This window comes from Crotalus tigris, unplaced genomic scaffold, assembly GCF_016545835.1.
Source record: "Crotalus tigris isolate CLP2741 ecotype Arizona unplaced genomic scaffold, ASM1654583v1 scf7180000018882.255253, whole genome shotgun sequence".
Classification (NCBI taxonomy): Eukaryota; Metazoa; Chordata; class Lepidosauria; order Squamata; family Viperidae; genus Crotalus; species Crotalus tigris.
In genome coordinates this window covers 146,944-167,760 of record NW_024097255.1, presented here as the reverse complement: position 1 = coordinate 167,760, position 20,817 = coordinate 146,944, and the positions used below count along the sequence as shown (strand labels likewise).

General features: G+C 40.6%; 1 protein-coding gene across 2 annotated transcripts in view; it reads left to right on the top strand.

Annotated features, from left to right (window-relative positions):
• PDIA5 (protein disulfide isomerase family A member 5) overlaps positions 1 to 20,817 on the top strand; it is a 208,743-nt gene that overhangs the window by 53,664 nt on the left and 134,262 nt on the right. For both annotated transcript variants that reach the window (XM_039357247.1, XM_039357246.1), the window contains exon 3: positions 6,646 to 6,733. In XM_039357247.1, the coding sequence (XP_039213181.1) occupies positions 6,646 to 6,733 (88 nt within the window). The remainder of the gene's footprint in view (positions 1 to 6,645; positions 6,734 to 20,817) is intronic.

The window sequence follows — 20,817 nt, the reverse complement described above, 5'->3', positions numbered from 1 at the left end:
CTCATATTTAAATGATTGTCCACTAGGACAGTGGTTCTTAACCTTTTTGAACAAATCGCCCCCCTGAGCCAATGAGGAAGTTGTCATCGCCCCCCTCCCCCAGCGTAACCTCTCAATCACAACATCGGAAATAATTCTTCAATTTATGCAAACACTTGTTTTGTTTTCTTTAAAATTGTCATCAGAACATATCGATGCAAATAATTTATTTCCAGTCTTTTTCCCATATCTCAACTGTGTGAAAAATTTTGGTGCCACCCGTCACTTTATTCCCAAACTTCGTGATACATGTATTTAATTATTATCTTATTTATTCAAGACACTTAAATGTAATGACCACTGAAAAGAAAATTCAATTGCAAGAAAGTGAAATGCCCGAAAAGAAAAACAGTAATATTTAATGATTGAATTACAAGTGAAATTTAAGACGCAAAAAAAAATAATATAAAAAGGGTAGAGGCTGCTGCGCAACGCGCATGAAGATAAGGGATGCGTATTCACATATGTATGGGTTCTGTACTGAAGCTAGCTGGAGGAACATTTGAAAACACAATTCAATCCACTAATAGTGAGCGATCTGATGTTTTTGTACGACAGACATACAGTGTTTCACTGTATAAAAAAGTCTCAAAAGTATTCCCAAAACTTCTCGCTCCATCGCCCCCATATCGCCTCCTTTTTGTTCCATCGCCCTCCTGAAAAATGAAATTGCCCCCTGGGGGGCAATATCACCCAGGTTAAGAACCACTGCACTAGGACTCCAAGATCCCTCTCACAGTTACTACTATTGAGCAAGGTACCCCCTATACTATACCTGTACATTTGGTTTTTCTTACCTAAATGTAGAACCTTACTTTTTTCACCATTGAATTTCATTTTGTTAGATAGCGCCCAGTGTTCAAGTCTGTCCAGATCCTCCTGTATCCTAAGCCTATTTTCTGGAGTGTTGGCTATTCCTGCCAGCTTGGTGTCGTATGCAAATTTGATGAGTTCCCCATCTATCCCCTTGTTCAAATAGTTGATGAAGATGTTGAAGAGCACTGGGCCCAGAACAGAGCCCTGGGGCACCCCACTACACACTTCCATCCATGTAGATGCAGTTCCATTGAGGACCATATGCTGAGTACGGCCGGCCAGCCAGCTACTGGTGGTGATGCTGTCTAACCCACATTTTTCTATATTACCAAGTAGTAGGTTGTGATATACTTTATCAAATGCCTTACTGAAGTCCAAGTAAATTATATCCACAGCATTTCTCTGCTCTACTAATTTTGTCACTTGGTCAAAGAATGCAATAAGATTTGTCTGGCATGATCTGTTTTTGACAAACCCATGTTTTAGTCTCAAGTCCCTTAATCATCTTTATTGCTCTTCTCTGTACTCTTTATCTGATCTGACAAATCATAGACAAGACAGCAGGTTGCTGAATTTTGGAATAGGAAAACATTCTTATTATTTCCTCATCTGAAAGTGGCGAGTAGCTATCAAACATGATTTACACTGAGCTTGCAAGCTCAAATCAAATTTGGATTTCTGTGGCGATGTACATAAATATGTAGATATATAGGCCAACAATATATATATAGATATAATAAGTTTGGATTTGAACTATTTTTTAAAAAAAGTTAAATTAGAAATATGCATAAGTGTACTATGAATAGATCATTCCATGAATAAAATACCAATTTAATGAGGTCTTGTCCAGATTAAATATTCAGGTATGTATGTATGTATGTATGTATGTATGTATATTTCACATTTCTAGGCCACCCATCTCCCTCAAAAGGGACTCTGAGGGGTGTACAGTACAATATCAGGATATAATACAATATATAAAATTAAAGTTAAAATACTGAAGTTAATTTAATTTTAACTTAAGGGAAGGGATCTCATGGCATCAACCAACCCCATGACGGCATACTCCTTTGTGCCTCCCTTGCAAGGCTACAAAACCATGTTTTAACCACTTTTCAGAAGGCCAGGAGAGTGGGGGCCTTTTGGGGAAGGATATCCCATTGTGTGGGGGCAACAGCAGAGAAGGATCTTTTCCTAGACCCTGGGAATTTAGTTGGGATATAGATCATATCATGTTTTCCTGGCACAGATCTTCCAAAGTGGGAGCCAGTGCGGAATAGAAAAGCTGTTGTCAGTAGCAATGGCTAAGACAAAGTATAGGGAAAAAACTCTAGGACGTTCAGTGGGGTGGATAAGTGGCCTGGTGGAGATGCCATGCTTGAAATGCAGTGTCAGCAGATAAAGGAAGGAAGGAAGGTGCTGGGAAGATTGGGGAAAGGGATAGATGGACTGGCTGGATGATGCAATACTTGAATCCAGATGTTGTGGCCAAGAGGAAGGAAGGCTTTGGCAAGGTTGGGTGGTTAGTGAGGAGGAGGAAAAAGGGGACAAGCTTGCATTATTTGCTGCACAAGAATCTCTTTGGAGTTTGTTTTGACCAAAATATGCAACAATGAAGTTGTTTGGGGATTCAGTTTGGCTGAACTATAGCCTGTCCAGAGTGGCTCAGCTGAAGTGCTACACTTGTTTGTTTTGTATGTAGAACAAATACGTTTCCTGCTTCATTTGAACGTCTAAGTAAAACCTCGTCAAACAATGTATTAAATTGCATAAAATTGTGCAAATAGAAAAGCTTAGATGAGAGGTGCCTAAATTTGATAAATAGAAACATTTGAAATATTTCTTAAGGAAAGGTATAACTTAGAAATGTCTTCTGGCCCACCAAGACTCCTTAGATCTTGCTATATGTAATTCCACAAGGAACTATAAACAATTATGCTGGTTCTATGAAATATCAACCGCAGGATAAATGCAGAGAAAATAAAGCAACAGAAAACCAATATGTATAATATCTAGAAAACCCATTCAAACGTATTCTGAAAACTCTATAACTCATCCTGGATATTATGTTTTTATGGTACTTCAATAGTAGGCAAAAAGGTTGCAAATGCAAGGAAGAGGGATACTTTTTTCTTTTCTTATTGTTGTGAACATATAGTATCTGAAGAAGCTGTATGCATTTTTGATATATGTTATTTTTTGAAGATTGTTTTCTTTAATGTTGCTTATACTCTTTTAGAAAAAAGTATGTATCACACAATTGTAGGCATGCTTATGCCGACATTTGATTCACCATGTCCTGTCAAGTTTACTTTCTAATAAATACATTAGTTGGAACGAAATAATGCATAATTTCTAGTTTTCCATATACTGTAGGTAGATAGGTTTTTTTTGTCCATTCATTTGGGAATAAAATTTTAAATTCCTGGATGCTATGAACTAGAAAGTCATAAACATGACTTAAAAATAAACTAATGTCTTCAGGTAGTTTCAAAGATAAAAGAGTCATAAGTAATACATTAATTAAGAATGTTTATAAGGCCAATATATTATTCCCAATGAGTGTAAAAATGGAAATTGTTTTACACAAAGTGGTGAGCTTAAATGGACTCCAGAAGATGGTAGAGGACAGGAAGGCCTGGAGGAACATTGTCCATCGCGATGGGTCGGACACGACTTCGCAACTAACAACAACAATACTTCAGTGAACCTGTCAAATTATGTAAGGGAAATTCCCTTAGCTGAGATCATTGTTTTTTTCTTTATGTGGTGTAAAACTAAATTATCTAATACAGAAATTTGAAGATACAATGTCTAGGAAAACTTGCAGCAAATAGGTGATGATTAACATTCTTCTGGCTCTTTGCCAAACCACCTCTTTGTGTGCCCTTTGAAACTGTAGCTTCAGTTTTTCCTGCATGTAATCTGCCACCTTTATGTGACAATCTATATAATTACACCTGAAGTTTCTTCCCAGTTCTTTGGAAGTATGCTGAATTCTCCTCTAGCATAGAGCTGTGATTCTAGAGCTAAGCAGGTCTGTTGTCATATGTCTACAAAGTGGGCTTGGCTGTGATTGTAGACAGAGTTAGACAAAGTGTGTCTCGTTCCCCTACACTTTAATTTTCATTTCAGATAAAGAATATTTAGTATCTGTGAACTGTATCATTTGTTTCTTTGCTTGCCTGTAGTTATTATTCAACAGTATACAATTTTAGGAAACATTACAGGAGGAGATTATTTAAACTGTGTAATTACACTTAACATTTTGGAGGGCTATTTTCTTCCATAGAAATGTTTAATATTTGAAATTTTTGTCTGCTTAGTTTCTGTTTCTCATCACTATGCTATGTGGCTCAGATTTCCCCAGGACCACAAAGTTCAGGGAGCTGTCCAACAGGTCAGGAATAAGATTAGAATAACATGCACGCTGTCCAGCTCAAAAGTTATGAACTGGGCAGCTGAGAAGGGCCAGGTACAGCATTAGATAAATAGGTTCTTAGTTAGTGCTTTTGCTGTTCTGTTTTCTGTTATACAGGTCCCTCATTCACGATAGGTATTGGCTGATATTTTTTCCTCACAACGACAGGAAGAAACCCTACCTTGCCAAAAAGAATTATGGAAATTTCTAATCTTAGCTTTGATTCAATCTACTTTTCTCTGAATTGGGGGCAGTACAAAGCAATGAAGCCCTATTTTCCAAAGGTCACTTGTCAAGGCTGAAATCTATATGTAACCAAACAAATGAAAGAAGAAACCAATGAGACCAGAGTCATGTTTGCATATTCACAAATACAGTATGTGAAAAAGCACAAATTTTAAATATTTCCACAATTTGTAATCATAATTGGATTATTGTAAAAAGGATTGCAGAAGTGGTGGTGGTGTTGGTGGTACCTATTCCTCTAGCCTCTGGGTGGCTTGCAAATTCCAAATACATAGATAGAACAATTAGAGATGAAATAAAACAGACAGCCCAAACTATAAGCAGCCACAACGATAAAAACACAAAATGAGGTCCCCACAAACCCATTAACACCAGGTCTGGGAAAAGAGCTAGGTTTTCAGGACTTTCTAGAATCCCGGGACAGGGAGTGTTAACAGTTTTTAATTGAGGAGATCTGGAACATACCAACTTGTTCTGAATGTACTAGGTTGACAGAAACAAATAGAGTTAGTCAGTCCTTCAGATAACCAGGTTCTCTGCAGTTAAGGGCTTAGAAGTAACAGTCATCACCCCGAATTGTATCCAGAAGCAAACCATTGCAGCTTACATAGCAGCAGCAACACATGGGCATAATGAGAAAGGCCTGTTACTGGTCTCACTGCTACATTTTGAACCAGTTGTAGCTTTCAGATGGTCTTCAAGGGCAACTCAATGTATAGTTAGGTCATTGCAATAGTCCTATCATGAGGTGACCAGGGCATGAGTGCTTGTCTGAAGAGCTTCCTGATTGAGTAAGAAATGCAGCTGCAATGCAACATGGACCTGTGCAAAGGCCCTAATGGCCAAAATTGCTACCCACTCTTTGAGCCAGGAAGAGCCCCAAGTTGTGTACCAGTTGTGAATGGGGAAGTGCAACCCCATCCAAGATAAACATGAATACTTCCTCTGAAACCCAGCAAGTTCCTTCAGTCACCCGAGGTGGATGATCCTGTCAGGCAAGTACCATAAGTGAACTGAAAGACAGCCAAAGAGTGATCTGTCCTTGGCTGTAGACTAATGCAACTGCCCCAAGATAAAAACAAGAGCTAATGTGCAACCCTCAGCATGTGTTGGGTCCTCAATTATTTGGGATAAGTCTATGTTGCCATGGAGACGATGGATTTTTGAGACATACCAGACTCAGTGTCCTAAGGGGGGCGATTAAAGTCCCCAAGGACTCCACCAACAACCCAGCAACATAATTTAACAGTTCAAGTAGGGATGATACTACACAGCAAGGAATCCCAATTATCCCTAAAGGCCCAACTTCAGCAAGAGGAACTCATTTCTGCTTATCTGTGGAGAGGACCTCAACAACTCACCAGTGACAATAGCTATCTTTCCCTCAAGATATCAGCTGATGTACAACCTGAAACCAGCAGGGCATATTTCTGAGAGAAGTCTTATCTGGGAGAGTAAAGCTATCATAGATTAACAATTGTTATGGATATTGCCATCAGTTTTAGAGACAATAAGTTTCAGTTACAATGGAGCATATCTAATCGTGTTCTCATAAATATCAGATTGAAGGACAGAATACTGGGTGGCATGGACCTTCTGGTAGGATATAGTGCAGATATTTTTACATCTTTACAGACAAAACAGCAAAATGAATCGGCAATGGGAAAAGTATGAACAATAAATAAACCTTTATGGTTCTTCGATGTAAAAAAGATACATTTAACTTGGATGTGTCAAAATATACAGGAAAGATTGGAAGAACCATGCAATTAATTCTATGCACTAAAAATGCTTGGGATTTGTAGTTTATCTACAGAAACTTTCTGTCAAGTGGCAAGGTACTTCTGAGATGACTTCAGGAATAATTTGTGAAATGAAACGGTCTCCTATTCAAAAAGGCAGGAAAAAAAGTCTCGCTGAGCATGTTCAAAAGCTGTTTCAGATCCCAGCTGTAGCAAAAGGTTATGGGTGAAATTCATGCTATATTTGGGAAATATTTGTTAGTTTCTAGTGCTTTCTAAAAATCCCAGTTAAAAGACAAAATGTTGTATGGAAGAATTCTGCCAAGTTGTGTCTAGATGCTTATGATTTGTAAAGTAAATATATTCCTTTCTTTCTCCCAGCGGTGGCTGCTGACAATTCGCTCAGGTTATTATCTGATGTAGCCCAAGCTGTGAAAGGCTGCGGTACTATAACATGGATAGATTGCGGGTATGTAATATAATGCTTTTCATTTTCCCACCTGCTGAAAACAGTTATGTCTAAGCTAAAGTTTTAGTATTTTTATGTGAATTCTCCAGATTTAACCACTAGTCTTTGACAATTGTATTCAGCATCATCTGCATGGATGTCAAAAAATCTGTATTGTGGTTGCCAAAAACAATGAAGGTCACCGCACAAAAGTGTCTTGTATTAGAATGCCATGTCTACCATCTTGCCTTTATAACCTCGTACATGATCCCACCCCCATGCCACAGATTACATTTACATGTAGATTGTTCACATGAAAGAACTTAAGAGCCATTTTGAATCAGATTAAGTGGCTAATCAGATATCTATGAGAAGAAATTCAGTGTAGCTTCAAGTTGCAATAAAGATTATTATCATTCATGTTCTATGTCTCAGACACTTTAACTAGTCTGAACGTAAAGGTGTGGGATCGGGATTTATTACTAAATGCTTGTCTGGGGAACTTCACTACCTTTTGTTATTAAATACTTACATGTAAGTGCTGACTGAGAAGTTTTGAGATTTTGGTGTGGGTCGTCATCAATAAGTGGAAATGTATTCTAGTTCTACTTAAAATGTTATAAGACTGTGGTGATGGAAGACCAGTGCTTGGCAACTTCAGTAGAATGCTTAGATCAGCTTAATTAAGGCTCAATCCAGTTAAAGGAGAGGTCAGTACTTTATATCACATGACAAGACTGAATCTGTCCAGAGAGAGTTGAACTTTCTCTGAAGAATCAGCTATATAGCTTGGATGGTTCTTAAAACAGGAATGCAATCTAGGGAGGTCAAAGCTCACATTTAGCCTTTGAGTTGTGTGCTGGGGGGTTACAGTGAAAATGTAATTTTCATTCAGATTACATTTGATTTAATTTACAATTCTTTGTCACTCATTATAATTTGGGAATGACTTTTGGGTACATGAAAATCTTAAGAGGTCCAGGAGATTGAAGAAGAGGTCCTCGCCCTAGTTCCCGCCAACCTGGTAGTTCAAAAGCATACAAATTTAAGTAGATAAATAGGTACCACTTTTTTTTTGAAAAAAATTTTATTTTTCATTTTTCAATACATTTAATACTTTCAATACATTATAAAAAATACCTTTGAAATAAATTCATACATATAACCTTAGGTGTCGCTCGTCCATCTCCCCCCCCGACTGCATCCGCCCTCTCTACCTTCCTTCCTTACTTCCCTCCTCCCTCTCTCCTCTCTTCACCTCTTTCCCCTCATCCCTTCCTCCCATCCTACTTCCTTCCATCCCTTCCTCCTCCCCTCTCATCCCTCTTCGGATACAGTTCAGGGGAAATACCCGAGAGGCAAATAGGTACCACTTTGATGGGAAAGTAACAGCGCTCTGTGATATCATGCTGGCCACATAACTGCGGAAATGTCTTCAGACAACGCTGGCTCAATGGCTTTGAAACAATGATGAGCACCACCCCCTGTAATTGGCAAGCAGAGTAATATCCTCAGGGATTCCTTTTTTTACCTGGGGATTAAGATTATGAGTATTCAATCCCTTCAATCCACCCTTGGAAACTCTTAATGAATCAATTGTTTCCCTAATTTCTGAATCTAATAGTGTAGCAATCAAAATTTTTGGGAAGGGAGGGAGTTTCCAGTCTCTGAAAAGCTCTCTTCCCCTGGAATGTTCTCTTATGTTTCTAATTTTCAGTGCCACCTAATAACTATTCTGGTCTCCCAGACAATGTTGTGCAGTTTAAATACTTTAAATACGTATTTAATTACTTATTTAAATACTTATTTAATGTAATAGTTGCTTTAGTTCTGCTAAGGCCTTTTAACTTTTGTGCCTGATGGTACTTTTAATCTTGATATTTGTATTCTTTTGAGTCGATACGTGAGGTTTTTTAAATGTATTATTAGTCTCTGTGTTAAATTTGTGCTACGCACTACAGAAAATAATTTATTTTAAGAGACATTAAATAAATTAAATAAAAATTAACCTTTGTCCAAATGACATTAAATGGGAAGTATTTGGCGGGTTCTTTGTGATCCGTGCTCATTGCAGCATTTGATGGTTTGTGCCGCTAATCAAATGTCATTGCATGCCCGTCAGCAAAATCACTGTCTTATATTACTACTTGTAACTTGAGAATAAAACCTTCAGAGGAGATGTAGCTGGATCTTGGAAACTACTAATATTCTTCCAAAATAAATTAAATGAATAGAGTTTGTTTCTGCTATTGCTGCTTTGTAGGATGTGTCCTAGTAAATACAAAAAACATCCAAATTAAATGTCTGTCTGTCTGTCTGTCTGTCTGTCTGTCTCTCTCTCTCTCTCTCTCTCTCTCTCTCTCTCTCTCTCTCTCTCTCTCTCTCTGTGTGTGTGTGTGTGTGTGTGTGTGTCTGTGTGTAAAATATAAAGAAATTTGGGCTAGAATTAGTGGTTTCATATTGGAAGCAATTTCCCAGAATGTTAGATGGAAAGCTCCGTGCTCAAATTTATTCATTTTGTGAGCATGCATAATTTCCTGCAATTTGGAGTTCTTCATTCTGTCCAAGTTTATCAAGCCTGTTGCAGACTATAGACACTTCTGGATTGGCTCCCCCCCCCCCTTTACAAAATTGCTTCAGAGAGATTTCTTCCATTGCAAGCTCACCCTGTAACTCCACGGTAGATTACACAGAAGTTTGGGGGAAGGGTATTTTTGTGCAAGCTTGACTTGTTTGACAAATATTGACAAGAAGCAGTTTGCTTGACAGCTGTGTTCTCTGCCGCTCATAATTTTTTTTGGGTGTTTTCATATTATGGTATTGAAAAAGATTTCTGAAAGGGAGAAAAAGCCTCTTCTGGAATGTGGATATTGGCAAGGCTGTCAGCCATGCTGTGCCGGGGCTTCTGCTTTCTGCTCTTCCTGCAGCGATAACAGCTTTGCCTTTTATGGAATTGGCCATATTTTGTTTCTTACAGTTAATATTCTACTTCTGTCTGGAGAGGAAAGCAATATTGTGCCTGCTACTATCAGATTTCATTATTCTGTTCCCTCACTGTTGATCCTAGCATTCTTCAGTTCTTCAATATAACAATCTATTGTTATATTCCTACTGCTTAGTTATTGTTACTAAATAACAGTAAGCACTAATTACTTTTGCTTACATCATGCATGTCTCAGATTTTATTTTTACAAATTTCTCCTTCTGCCATTTCACAAACTAGGACAATTCATCTACCATTCCTTTCTTAAATTATTTAAGCATGGTCAGTGTTTACCTGACTAACGTGGGGCTGCTGAACTAGGTGGCAACACTTAACTGACTAACTAATCTCCAAAAAGCGAAGTTAGGCCTGGCCAGGAGAAAACTAAGAAAGCGGGTTATAAGCTATATTGGGATGTTAAAAAAAAACCCTCAAACGATGGCAGTGGTAAATCTTTTCAGTATTGCCAGAAGCTTACAATGGGGTGGCCCTGAAGTTACTAGGAGCCTACTTCAATTCTGCAGACTCTTTAATGCATGACCAGCTACATGAATTTTATCCACACTGGCCACTTCCTTCATGGTTTCCTTCAGAATGTTTTCAAAATTCTGAAGAATGTAACAACAAAAGAACTGGGACAAAAAGGTTCGACAAACTGTACTCCAGTGATACAGGTAGTCCTCAACTTACAACAGTTCGTTTAGTGATTGTTCGAAGTTACAACGTCCCTGAAAAAAGTGACTTATGACCATTTCTCACACTTATAACCATTGTAGCATCCCCAGGGTCACGTCATTTACATTTGGTTGCTTGACAACTGACTCACATTTATGATGGTTGCAGTGTCCCAGAGTCATGTGATCCCCTTTTGCGACCTTCTGACAAGCAAAATCAATGGGGAAACCAGATTCAGTTAACAAACGTGTTACTAATTTAGCAACTGCATTTAACAAATGCAGTGATTCATTTAACAAATGTGGCAAAAAAGTCATAAAATGGGTCAAAACTCACTTAACAAATTTCTCACTTAACAGCGTAAATTTTGGGCTCAATTGTGGTTGTAAGTTGAGGACTACCTGGTCTCCATTTTGGTGGGAAGATAACAGTGTTCCATGCACCTCAGTGTATAGCTATGCCAGCCACACGACCATGGAAATGTCTTCAGACAATGTTGGCTCTCTCAGCTAAGAAACAGAGATGAGTACCACCTTCCTGTTCCAGTCAGACTAGAAAGGGGAAATCTTTACCTTTATTCAAGTTATATATTTGCTGCAACACACAAACATGTTCAAGAAATAATAGAAGCAATAACCAAAGATGCTTTTTCATGAGGCAACTGGACTTCCTTTTCTTTGAAGACGTTTTGCTTCTCATCCAAGAAGCTTCTTCAGCTCTGACTGGAGGGTGGGGAATAAAAGGATTTATATTCCTTGCAGACAGCTGGTTATCTGCATTCTTTTAGAGAGTCATTGAGGCCACCTGGAGGTTTATCTGTGTCGTCAGGGTCACCTAAGTAGTGCAAACAGGTGTGGAGTCTTCTTGGAACTGTTGAAAGGACTGTGTTGTAGACTGTCCAAAAGGTGGACTTTGATGAAATTTATGAAATGATGCAGATCTGTACATGGGGAAACAAAACAACCACTTCATAAATACATGGCACAACATAGGAGAACAAATCCATCAGGACAAGATTCAGCAGTCCATCTGCATTTAAAAGACAAAGACCACTTCTTTAAAAGGCAGCAAAACCCACATTTTGCACAGAGAAGACCACTGGTTTGAAAGAGATCAAAGAGGTCATCTATGTCAAAACTGAACAGCCCTCTCTCAATAGAGGGGGAGGGATATGACATCATCTATCTCTAGTCTACAACACAGTCCTTTCGACAGTTCCAAGAAGGTCACTACTCAGGTGATCTTGACGACACAGATAAACTACTCTCTGAAAGAATGCAAATGACCAACTGTCTGCAAGGAATATAAATCCTTCCATTCCCCACATTCCAGTCAGAGCTGAAGAAGCTTCTTTGATGAGAAGCGAAACATCTTCAAAGAAAAACAAGAAAGTCCAGTTGCCTGGTGAAAACGCATCTTGGGATAACTATTACCTGGATGACTGACAATCTCCATAGACACAATAGTTATAAGTTGTTTTTCCTTCTTTCAATTTTCAACAAAAATATTTTATGGCAAATGCTAACCGCTATTTCGGTTAAAGCCTTTCTCCTGAATAAACAGTTGAAAAGTTAAAGCCTTGTCATATTATGCCTGACCTGGAGAACAGGCAACGAGAAAGCACTGTAAATGTGACTGCTGAATCAATATTCAATGTCTCCTGTCACAAAGAGAATGAGGTTATCTCCTCTTGGAAGCTACATGATAAGCGCTTTCTGAAATGTCTTTGGCTTGACTTTGTATGAATAGATTTGTCCAGATTTGCATGAGATTTGAGAGATAAGAAACTGAGATTGTGGCTAATTTTATTTATTTATTTTTTGCACCCATGCCATTATAGGATATCCCTGAAAAAGATGCCAATTTTTCTGGAGTAGGGAATAGCATTATTTGTAAAACAATTCAGGTGATCTTCACTTAATGATCATCTTTGAAGTTATAATGCCACTTGAATGGTATTTATAACTGGACCTCATACTTACAATGATTGCAGCAACCTCACAGTTACATGAGCACAGTCCAGGCAACCGGCCCACAGTTATGATGTCACAACATCCCATGGTCATGTGATCGCCATTTGTCACCTTCACATTGTGACTCCATTGAGCAAAGTTAGTAGGGAAGCCGCAGGAGGTCATAAATGGCAACCACATGACATTGTGCTTAACAATAGCATTTAATTTGTGTAATTGAAAGTGCTGGAACTGCATATCATCATACTTAGTGATGAAAATTCCTGTCCCATTTACTGTTGTTAAATGAAGACTACTTGTATCAAAATTTTTCTTTGAAAGCTATCTATATTTGCTTAATTAATTATGTGCCATCAAGTCAATGCTATTCTTAGTGATCACATAAATAGATTTTCTCCATGATGATCCATTCCTACCATAGTCCTTTACTTCTTCCAATGTTGCACTCATCACCATTATTACTTAGTCCAGTGGTTCTCAACCTTTTTAATGCCGCAACCCCCCAACCGGTCGTAAGTCGAGGACTACTCAACCGGTCGTAAGTCGAGGACTACTCAACTGGTGCAGCACCGTTTGCAGAATGGGACTTTTGGCGGGGTCAGCAGGGCAGAGACAGCCTGGACAATTCCTATTGGCTTTTGAAAACCAATAGAATTAGACTCTATTCAAGAGAGTCTATTCTATTGGCTTTCAAAAGCCAATAGAATAAAAAGGAATAGCACAGCTAAGGAAAAGGAGGAAAAAATGGCGGACTGTGTTGTTTGGCGACCCCCGTGAAATGGTCGTTCGACCCCAAATGGGGTCCTGACCCACAGGTTGAGAACCACTGACTTAGTCCATTCATTTTAGAGTCCATTCATTTTCTTGTTTTTCTCTTCTTGTCTTTCTTTCCACCTTTTCCAGCATCATACTGTTCTCTCGAGTGCTGTGTCTTTGCATAATCTGCCCAACATAGGATAATTTGAACCTAATCATTTGTGATTCAAGTGAAAAGTCTGGGTTTTGTTCAAAGATTCATTGGTTTGTTTTCTTGGCAGACCACAGTATTCTTAGGAGTTTTCTCGAACACCAAATTTCAATAAAGGAGAATATTTGTAGCTCAGGGTTGAAATGAGGGGTCCTTGGTGCTCTTGGTTGTTTTCATTACCCAAATTAGGTAACATCATCAGTGCTAGGCTACCACTAATGATGTTATCTAGTTTGGGTAATGAAAACGTCTGCAAGAAAACAACCAAGCTCAGAGAGCACCAAGAACCCCTAATTTCAAGTGTGTCAATATTTTTTTATGTCCTGTTTCTCCAATTTTCACTTCTATAAAGTCACAGGATACTGTTGCCATTTTCAGATTACGTATCTCAAAAATAATGGTGGAAGAAGTAAAGATAAGAGCAATAAAAATTATGGGCTAGAATAACCCTCCTATATGTGGGATTGTTTTATTTTATGAAAAAGTAAATAAGTGTGTAGAGGCTTCTGAAACTGTACATAATGTGGAGAAAATGGACAGGAAGATTGTTTTCTTTCAAACTAGTAAACTCAACCATGGGTAATCATGTACCAGGTCCCTTTCCTTAAATATGCCATCTTGCAAGTCCTAACAAGCATATTTTTTCCTTCCTTCCTTCCTTCCTTCCTTCCTTCCTTCCTTCCTTCCTTCCTTCCTTCCTTCCTCCCTCCCTCCCTCCCTCGCTCCCTCCCTCCCTCCCTCCCCCTGTGTTCCAAACAGCCCCTGTCCTTCTGGATGTTACTCAGGACCTAGCACCCTGGGATAGGATGAGATGAGGATGTTGAATCAGAAAAGTGTGATAGTAGTACCAGGTTTGTTTGTTTTTTTTAATTTATCATTGGTGGTTTTATATTGTTGTAAGCTACTTGGAGTTGTTTTAGAATGGGCAACTATACGGATGTTTTAAATAAAATAAGTCACACTCAACTAGCTAATACACAGTGGTTCTCAACCTTCCTAATGCCGCGACCCTTTAATATAGTTCCTCATGTTGTGGTGACCCCCAACCATAAAATTATTCCAGGGTCATGTGATCACCTTTTGCAACCTTGTGACAAGCAAAGTTAGTGGGGAAACCAGATTCACTGAACAACCATGTTACTAACTTAATCTCTCTCCCTCTTTCTTTCTCTCCCTCTCTTTCTCTCTCCCTTTCTCTTTCCCTCTCTCCCTTTCTTTCTCCCTCCGTCTCTCTTTCTCTCCCTCTTTCTCCCTTTCTTTCTCTCTCTACCTGTCTCCCTTTCTTTCTCTTTCTCTCTCCCTCTCTCTCCTTCTCTTTCTCTCTCTCTCTTCCTCTTTCTCCCTCTCCTCTTTCTCTCTCTCCCTCTCTCTTTCTCTTTCTCTCCCTTTCTCTATTTCTCTCCCTCTCAAAGATCCTTAAAATCCTTAAAAATTATGCTTGGGTGGAAGACTTTTTCTTTTACAGATGGGCCGGGTGGGTCTGACATTCGCAGGCAGGCAGGACCTCGCCTGCCGAGCCGCCACCTCCCCATCACCCTCCACGCCAGCCGGCTTCCTTGCCAGACCTCCCAGCTGACAAGCGCAAGTTTGGGGTCGCCAGCTGACGGGTGCTGTGGCGGCCTCCCCTTCGCCTTCCTCACCGGCCAAAGCGTTGCCAGAAGTTCCAGCTGACGGGCATAGGTCCGGAGGTCGCCAGCTGATGGGTGCAGGAGGTCAGCGCCGCAGCAGCCTCCCAGCCGCCTGCTTCTAGGCTGGAGCAGTTGCCAGGGCTTGCATGGTCACCGGCGGCGGGGAGCGAGTCAACAGCCATTGGGGATCACGCCAGCAGTCCTGTGCCACGGAGGCTTGAGGCATGGAGGCGCGGGACGCGGAGCGGCAAGGTTCCGTGGGAGGCAGCAGGACAGGAGGGAGGGGTTACCTGCATCCTGCCAGACAAACTCTGGAAGCCTGCTTGAATGAAGAATTTTAGGGGGTGTTGAAAGGGAGACAGACTGAGGGCTGTATTAAGACCATAGATGTCTGCGTAAGGAGAGTGGAAGGGAGGCGAATTTGAGGTGGAGCAGAAAACACAGGGGGAAGGCGTTAGGAAATAAGCACCAAGGTACATGGTGCCTTGCAAGGGATTCCCGAGTGTTCCACAATTGTTTTTCCTCTCTCCTCTGTGCGAGAAAAACTTTTGCGGTGTAAATCTGAAACCAGGTGTTCCTGTGAGGTAGCGCAGGAAGTCCTTGGGAAAGGCGAATACAAGCTTAGCATTTCCTCTCTCCCAATCCCCTTCCTCTTCTTCACCCCCTTCCCTGGCCTGCCTGCGATCTTAGCTCGCGGCTCTGTGGCTTTTTTTTGCTTAGCCTAGCCAAGCTTTCTTCCGCCCACCTCGTTCCCAGGAGCACCGAGGAGGTACGGCAGAAACACATGAATTGGGATTGTGGCGCCCTTGGGAAGCTGATCATGCTTTGAACCTTAGGAGAGGAGGAGGAGTCCCTTCCTCCTTCCCTCCCTCTCTCCCTGTCAAGCCCCCGTGGGCTCGACATGAACGGGCAGGGGAGGGGTCGAGGACAATGTGTGGGGTGGCAAAGGAGACCAGCGGCCGGCACTGTTCTACCTGGCAGTGTGGGTGTTGGCTCCGTGGGCATCCCGACCAACAGCTGAGCGGCTCCAACTTCTGGCTGCCGAACAGCTGAGTCCTTCGGGAGACAACGTGAGGCCCTGAGGGGGTATGGCAGGCTCGCGGAGAGGTGGGAAGGAAAAGAAGATGGAAGAGAATGAGGCTGCAACAGAGAGAGCGGTGTCTCGGTTCCTATGACCATCGGAAATATGTGTTTTCCGATGGTCTTAGGTGACCCCTGTGAAAGGGTCATTTGACCCCCAAAAGGGTCCTGACCCACAGGTTGAGAACCGCTGAGCTAATACAATTGCATAACATACAAAAGGAAGTGTTCTATGAAGTCCATTAGGATTGAGCAGCTTATAAATTCAAATAAATAAATTAATATAAATAAATAGAATCTAACATGAATCGTGGCATATGCTACCAAAAGATGAAATTGTAGTCAGATTAAAGGGGCATAGACCACTTCATAGAAACAAAGTTATATAATGGCTTCTAATAGCTAATCCTAATGTATACCTATGGAGATATTTTTTGACTCATTATCATCGCTCAACCCTATTGCCAATGGGAAAAAAAATGCTAAATATTCTGAGTAAAATTAATGGCAGTTTGGGATATTTCATTTTATTTGGGGATGGGTCAGTAGCAGTATGCCTTTGATTGCCAGCTGTGAAAAGAAAAGGCTTCTGGATTTTAAAAAAATTACAGTGCTCTGATCCTTTTGAAATTCTAATCAACTGAAAGTTGATTGGGAACTTGGAAAAATGGGATGTTGGGCCAAATGTCTCCTTTATCCTGGTAGTGTTTTTACAATTTTTTGAAAGAGGATTATGGTGTCAATAAGCTAAAGCAAGGGTCTCCAGACATGGCAACTTTATGACTTGTCGACTTCAACTCCCAGAATTCCTCAGCCAGCATGGCTGGCTGAGGAATTCTGGGAGTTGAAGTCCACAAATCTTAAAGTTGCCAAGTTTGGAGACCCTTGGGCTAAAGTTATGGCCTATTTGGAAAGCTATCTTTCTATCCTTAAGGAAAGTGAAGACATTCACAGTAAATAAAATAATAAAATAAAATAAATCCAAACTAACCATTCATGAGCTTGTTTGTACTGCCTAGAGAAATGTTTTGAATGTTATAGATGGCAGATTGTCCAGGTTACAAAGCCCCTATGCGTGCAAAACTTTTAATGTCAAGCGCCCAAGGGCACTTAATGTTGGTTGAGCAATATGCTCTCATGCATAAAAAAGAAGTCAGTGACAGCGCAGCAAAGTGGGGCTTTTTTCAACAGGGGTGCCCTTCCTTCCTTTCCACTAGGGAGAGATTAGAAGGGCTGTTTCTTCCTTTAGGTTTTGTCATTTGCTTTTGATTTCAAGAAAGCTTTTACATTCAATAATGAACTGGATCTCTCTTTTTCTGATTCTGTTTTGTTTCATAGCAAGTTGTTACTGGATGGTGATCTGCCTTTTCATCCCTTCCCAAATTTGAGATTTTGGGGTTTTAGTTGGTGATACTGAAATAGCATGGCATTATTAAGTTCATTTGAGGTAAAAGTACCTTTTTTCCTCCAGAGAATTGTCAAAGAAACACATGTTTAAAAGTGGCCAGTTTCGTCCTTTCCCTGTCTCCACAATGCCAGAGGGAGAATTTTGCATAATTAAGACAAAGTAGGTTCCGTTTAAAAAAAAAAAAAAGACCCACAACTGATGTGACAGATATGCTTTCATTTTATTGCGATTTCCTCATATTTTAATTAGAGAACTCTTGTCCAGGGATCTGATGTAGAATGATTAGCAGAACAGATGTTAGCATTTTAATAACTTCTAATGAGATTCAGGATATCTACTGTTTGTGGCTTGTCAATTTTGAGAGAGATGGGTATATTTTGCTCAAAATAGACAAGATCTTATGCAACAAATTAATATTATGAGCCAAAGGCTAAATATTAGGGCTGGCAATACAATTACTGTAATCACTGCAGTTCCATAAATTTTTAGGTATTTTATGCTCTGTATGTGTGTGTGTGTGTTTGTGTGTGTATATATATATATATAAAAATAAAATGAGCATCAAGGTAATTAAAACTATAAAAGTTTAATTTAAAAACGCCAAGCTTTCGCCGTCACCTGCCGGCATCATCAGGGCTTAAAACGCCAGAGAGTGGGAGAGTCTCTTATAAGCAAGCCAGAGTCTGCGCCCGGCTCCTTGATCTCGTTATCGGACCTAATTGGATAGATTGTACTCCGGTGATCCGTTTCTTCCTGCACCCCTTATCTACATGTATGTCCTCATTTGCCTTCTTTTCCTTGGATTCTAGGGTGGGTGGGGCAACCTCCCTATCTCCCTGGTTGCCCCCCTCCTTTGATCCATTCTCTCCCTCAAGTTTGTGTGGTGGTTTGCATTTCCCTTTCCTCTTTTTCCAATCCACATCCATGCAGCTATTCTCTCTACGAGTGCTTTCCCGTAGATAAGGGGTGCAGGAAGAAACGGATCACCGGAGTACAATCTATCCAATTAAGTCCGATAACGAGATCAAGGAGCCGGGCGCAGGTATACTGAAGGAAGTGAGGGCCATAAAGCCCCTTTGTTCTCCCCCTTCTCTCCCTCTTATGGCAGAATCCAGAGAAGGCAGAATTGGGGTTTTCTATATTTGATAATTAAAGATGAAATATAATTGGATTCTGACATCCGGCCCCTCTTAAAAATAAGAGAGATACACCTGAAAGAAAACAAAACAGGTATAAAACTTAGGCTTGTTAGGATACTCTGTGTGAAACTTCTTCAATAGCTTCGGGGCTCTGACATGACGTTTATGGACCCACTCGTTTTGTGAGGGAGGGAGGTGTTTCCAGGCAACTAGGTACTGAGTTGCTCCATGATATCTCCTAGAATCAAGGATTTCCTTTATTTTGAAGTGTTGTTCACCCTCCACCATGATTGGAGATGGTGGGGGGGGGATTTTTGGCCGTAGAGGTGACTGATGCTCTCTTTTCAGCAAGCTGCAATGAAAAATTGGGTGTATTTGCCTGAGATTTTTGGGTAATTCTAATTCTACTGTTACTGGATTTATGATTCTTTTAATTGGAAAAGGTCCTATATATTTTGGTCCAAGTTTTTTACAGGGCTGTAGGGAATTTAGGTATTTTGTAGATAAGTACACCATTTCTCCTATAATGAATGGTGTAGGCTCAACCCTTTTTTTATCGGCTTGTGCTTTGTATGCCTGCCTAGCTTCATCTAGTGATTTTCTGACTATTGGCCAGGTGTTTTGTAGTTTTTCCATCCATTCTTTCAGTGAAGGGATCGTTGGTTCGTTTGGGGTTAACTCTGGCATAGGGTTGAAACTTTGACCGTTGGCTATTTGAAAAGGAGTGTAGCCTGTGCTGGAGTGGACTGCATTATTGTAGGCAACTTCTGCAAAAGGAAGTAAGTCCGTCCAATCACTCTGTTGGAAATTTAAAAAACATCTCAAATATTGCTCAAGTACTGAATGACAACGTTCCATTTGTCCATCTGTCTGAGGGTGATGGCTAGATGTCAGTCCCTGAGTGGTCCCTAAGAGGGATAAAAATTCCTTCCAAAATGCAGACGTAAATTGCACTCCCCTATCAGAGATGATGCGTTGGGGTGCCCCGTGCAATCTGTAAATGTGCTGGATGAAAAGTTTTGCTAGGGCCTTTGCAGTGGGAATCTTTTGGCAAGGGATAAAGTGCACCTGTTTGGAAAACAAGTCCGTGACTGTCCAGATAACAGTATTCCCATTGCTTTCTGCCAATTCCATGGCTATTTCCCTCCAGGGAGCTGAGGGACTTGCCACTGGTTGTAATAGCCCTGGCGATTTCCCTTGCAACCTCTTTGCCGATGCACAGGTTGGGCAGCTGGCAACATAACTTTCTATGTCCTTTTTTATTGATGGCCACCAAAATTGCCGTTTAATTAAGTGTAAAGTTTTTACAAATCCAAAATGCTCTGCTGATTTTGTGTCATGGCAAAGCTGCATGAACGTGATTCTTTGGGTTGTTGGTATATATAACTTTTCCCCTACCCAAGGCAACCCGTCTCTCATTGTGCACACATTTTTGTTTTTCTGGAACCATTCATCTGTTTCCAAACTTTTTCTGAATTCAATTCCAGTTTGGCTGTCTGGTTGTGGTTTTAATTTGGCTTGGGTTCTTGTGGTTACTGGTGCTGCCAGTTGTGACTCTGCCATTATTGGTTTTTCTTCCTGGTAAATGTTTGAGCTTAAATTGGAACTGGTGAAAATGCTGGGACCAGCGGGCTTGTTTGGAATTGAGTTTCCTGGACATTTTCAGGGCTTCTAAATTTTTGTGATCGGTCCACACCTGGAAGGGGATTTTGTTGCCTTCCAGGAACTGTCGCCACGTGAGTAATGCCCAACGTATCCCATAAGCCTCCTTCTCCCATACGGGCCAGCGCTGTTCTGTTTCCGTGAGTTTCTTGGATGTATATGCACAGGGTTGCAATACTGCATCATCATTTTCTTGTAATAGCACAGCCCCCACTGCCACATACTTGCATCTGCCTGTATTACGAAGGGCTTGTCCATGTCTGGGTGCCTTAGTACTGGTTCGGCAGAAAAAAGTCTCTTTAGTCTCTCAAACGCTGCTTGGCACTCCATTGTCCATGTTAGTGGCTGGCTAGGTTTTACTGAGGATGCTCCCTTCGTTTTTAGTAAGTTAGTGAGGGGCAAGGCTATCTGGGCAAATGAGGGGATGAATTGGCGGTAAAAGTTTGCAAAGCCCAGGAAACTTTGTAGTTGCTTTCTTGTGCGGGGTGGTGCCCAATCTAATACTGCTTTGACCTTCTCTGAGTCCATTTCAATGCCCTGTGGGGATATGCGATAACCTAGGTAGTCTATCCTTTCCTGGTGGAATTCGC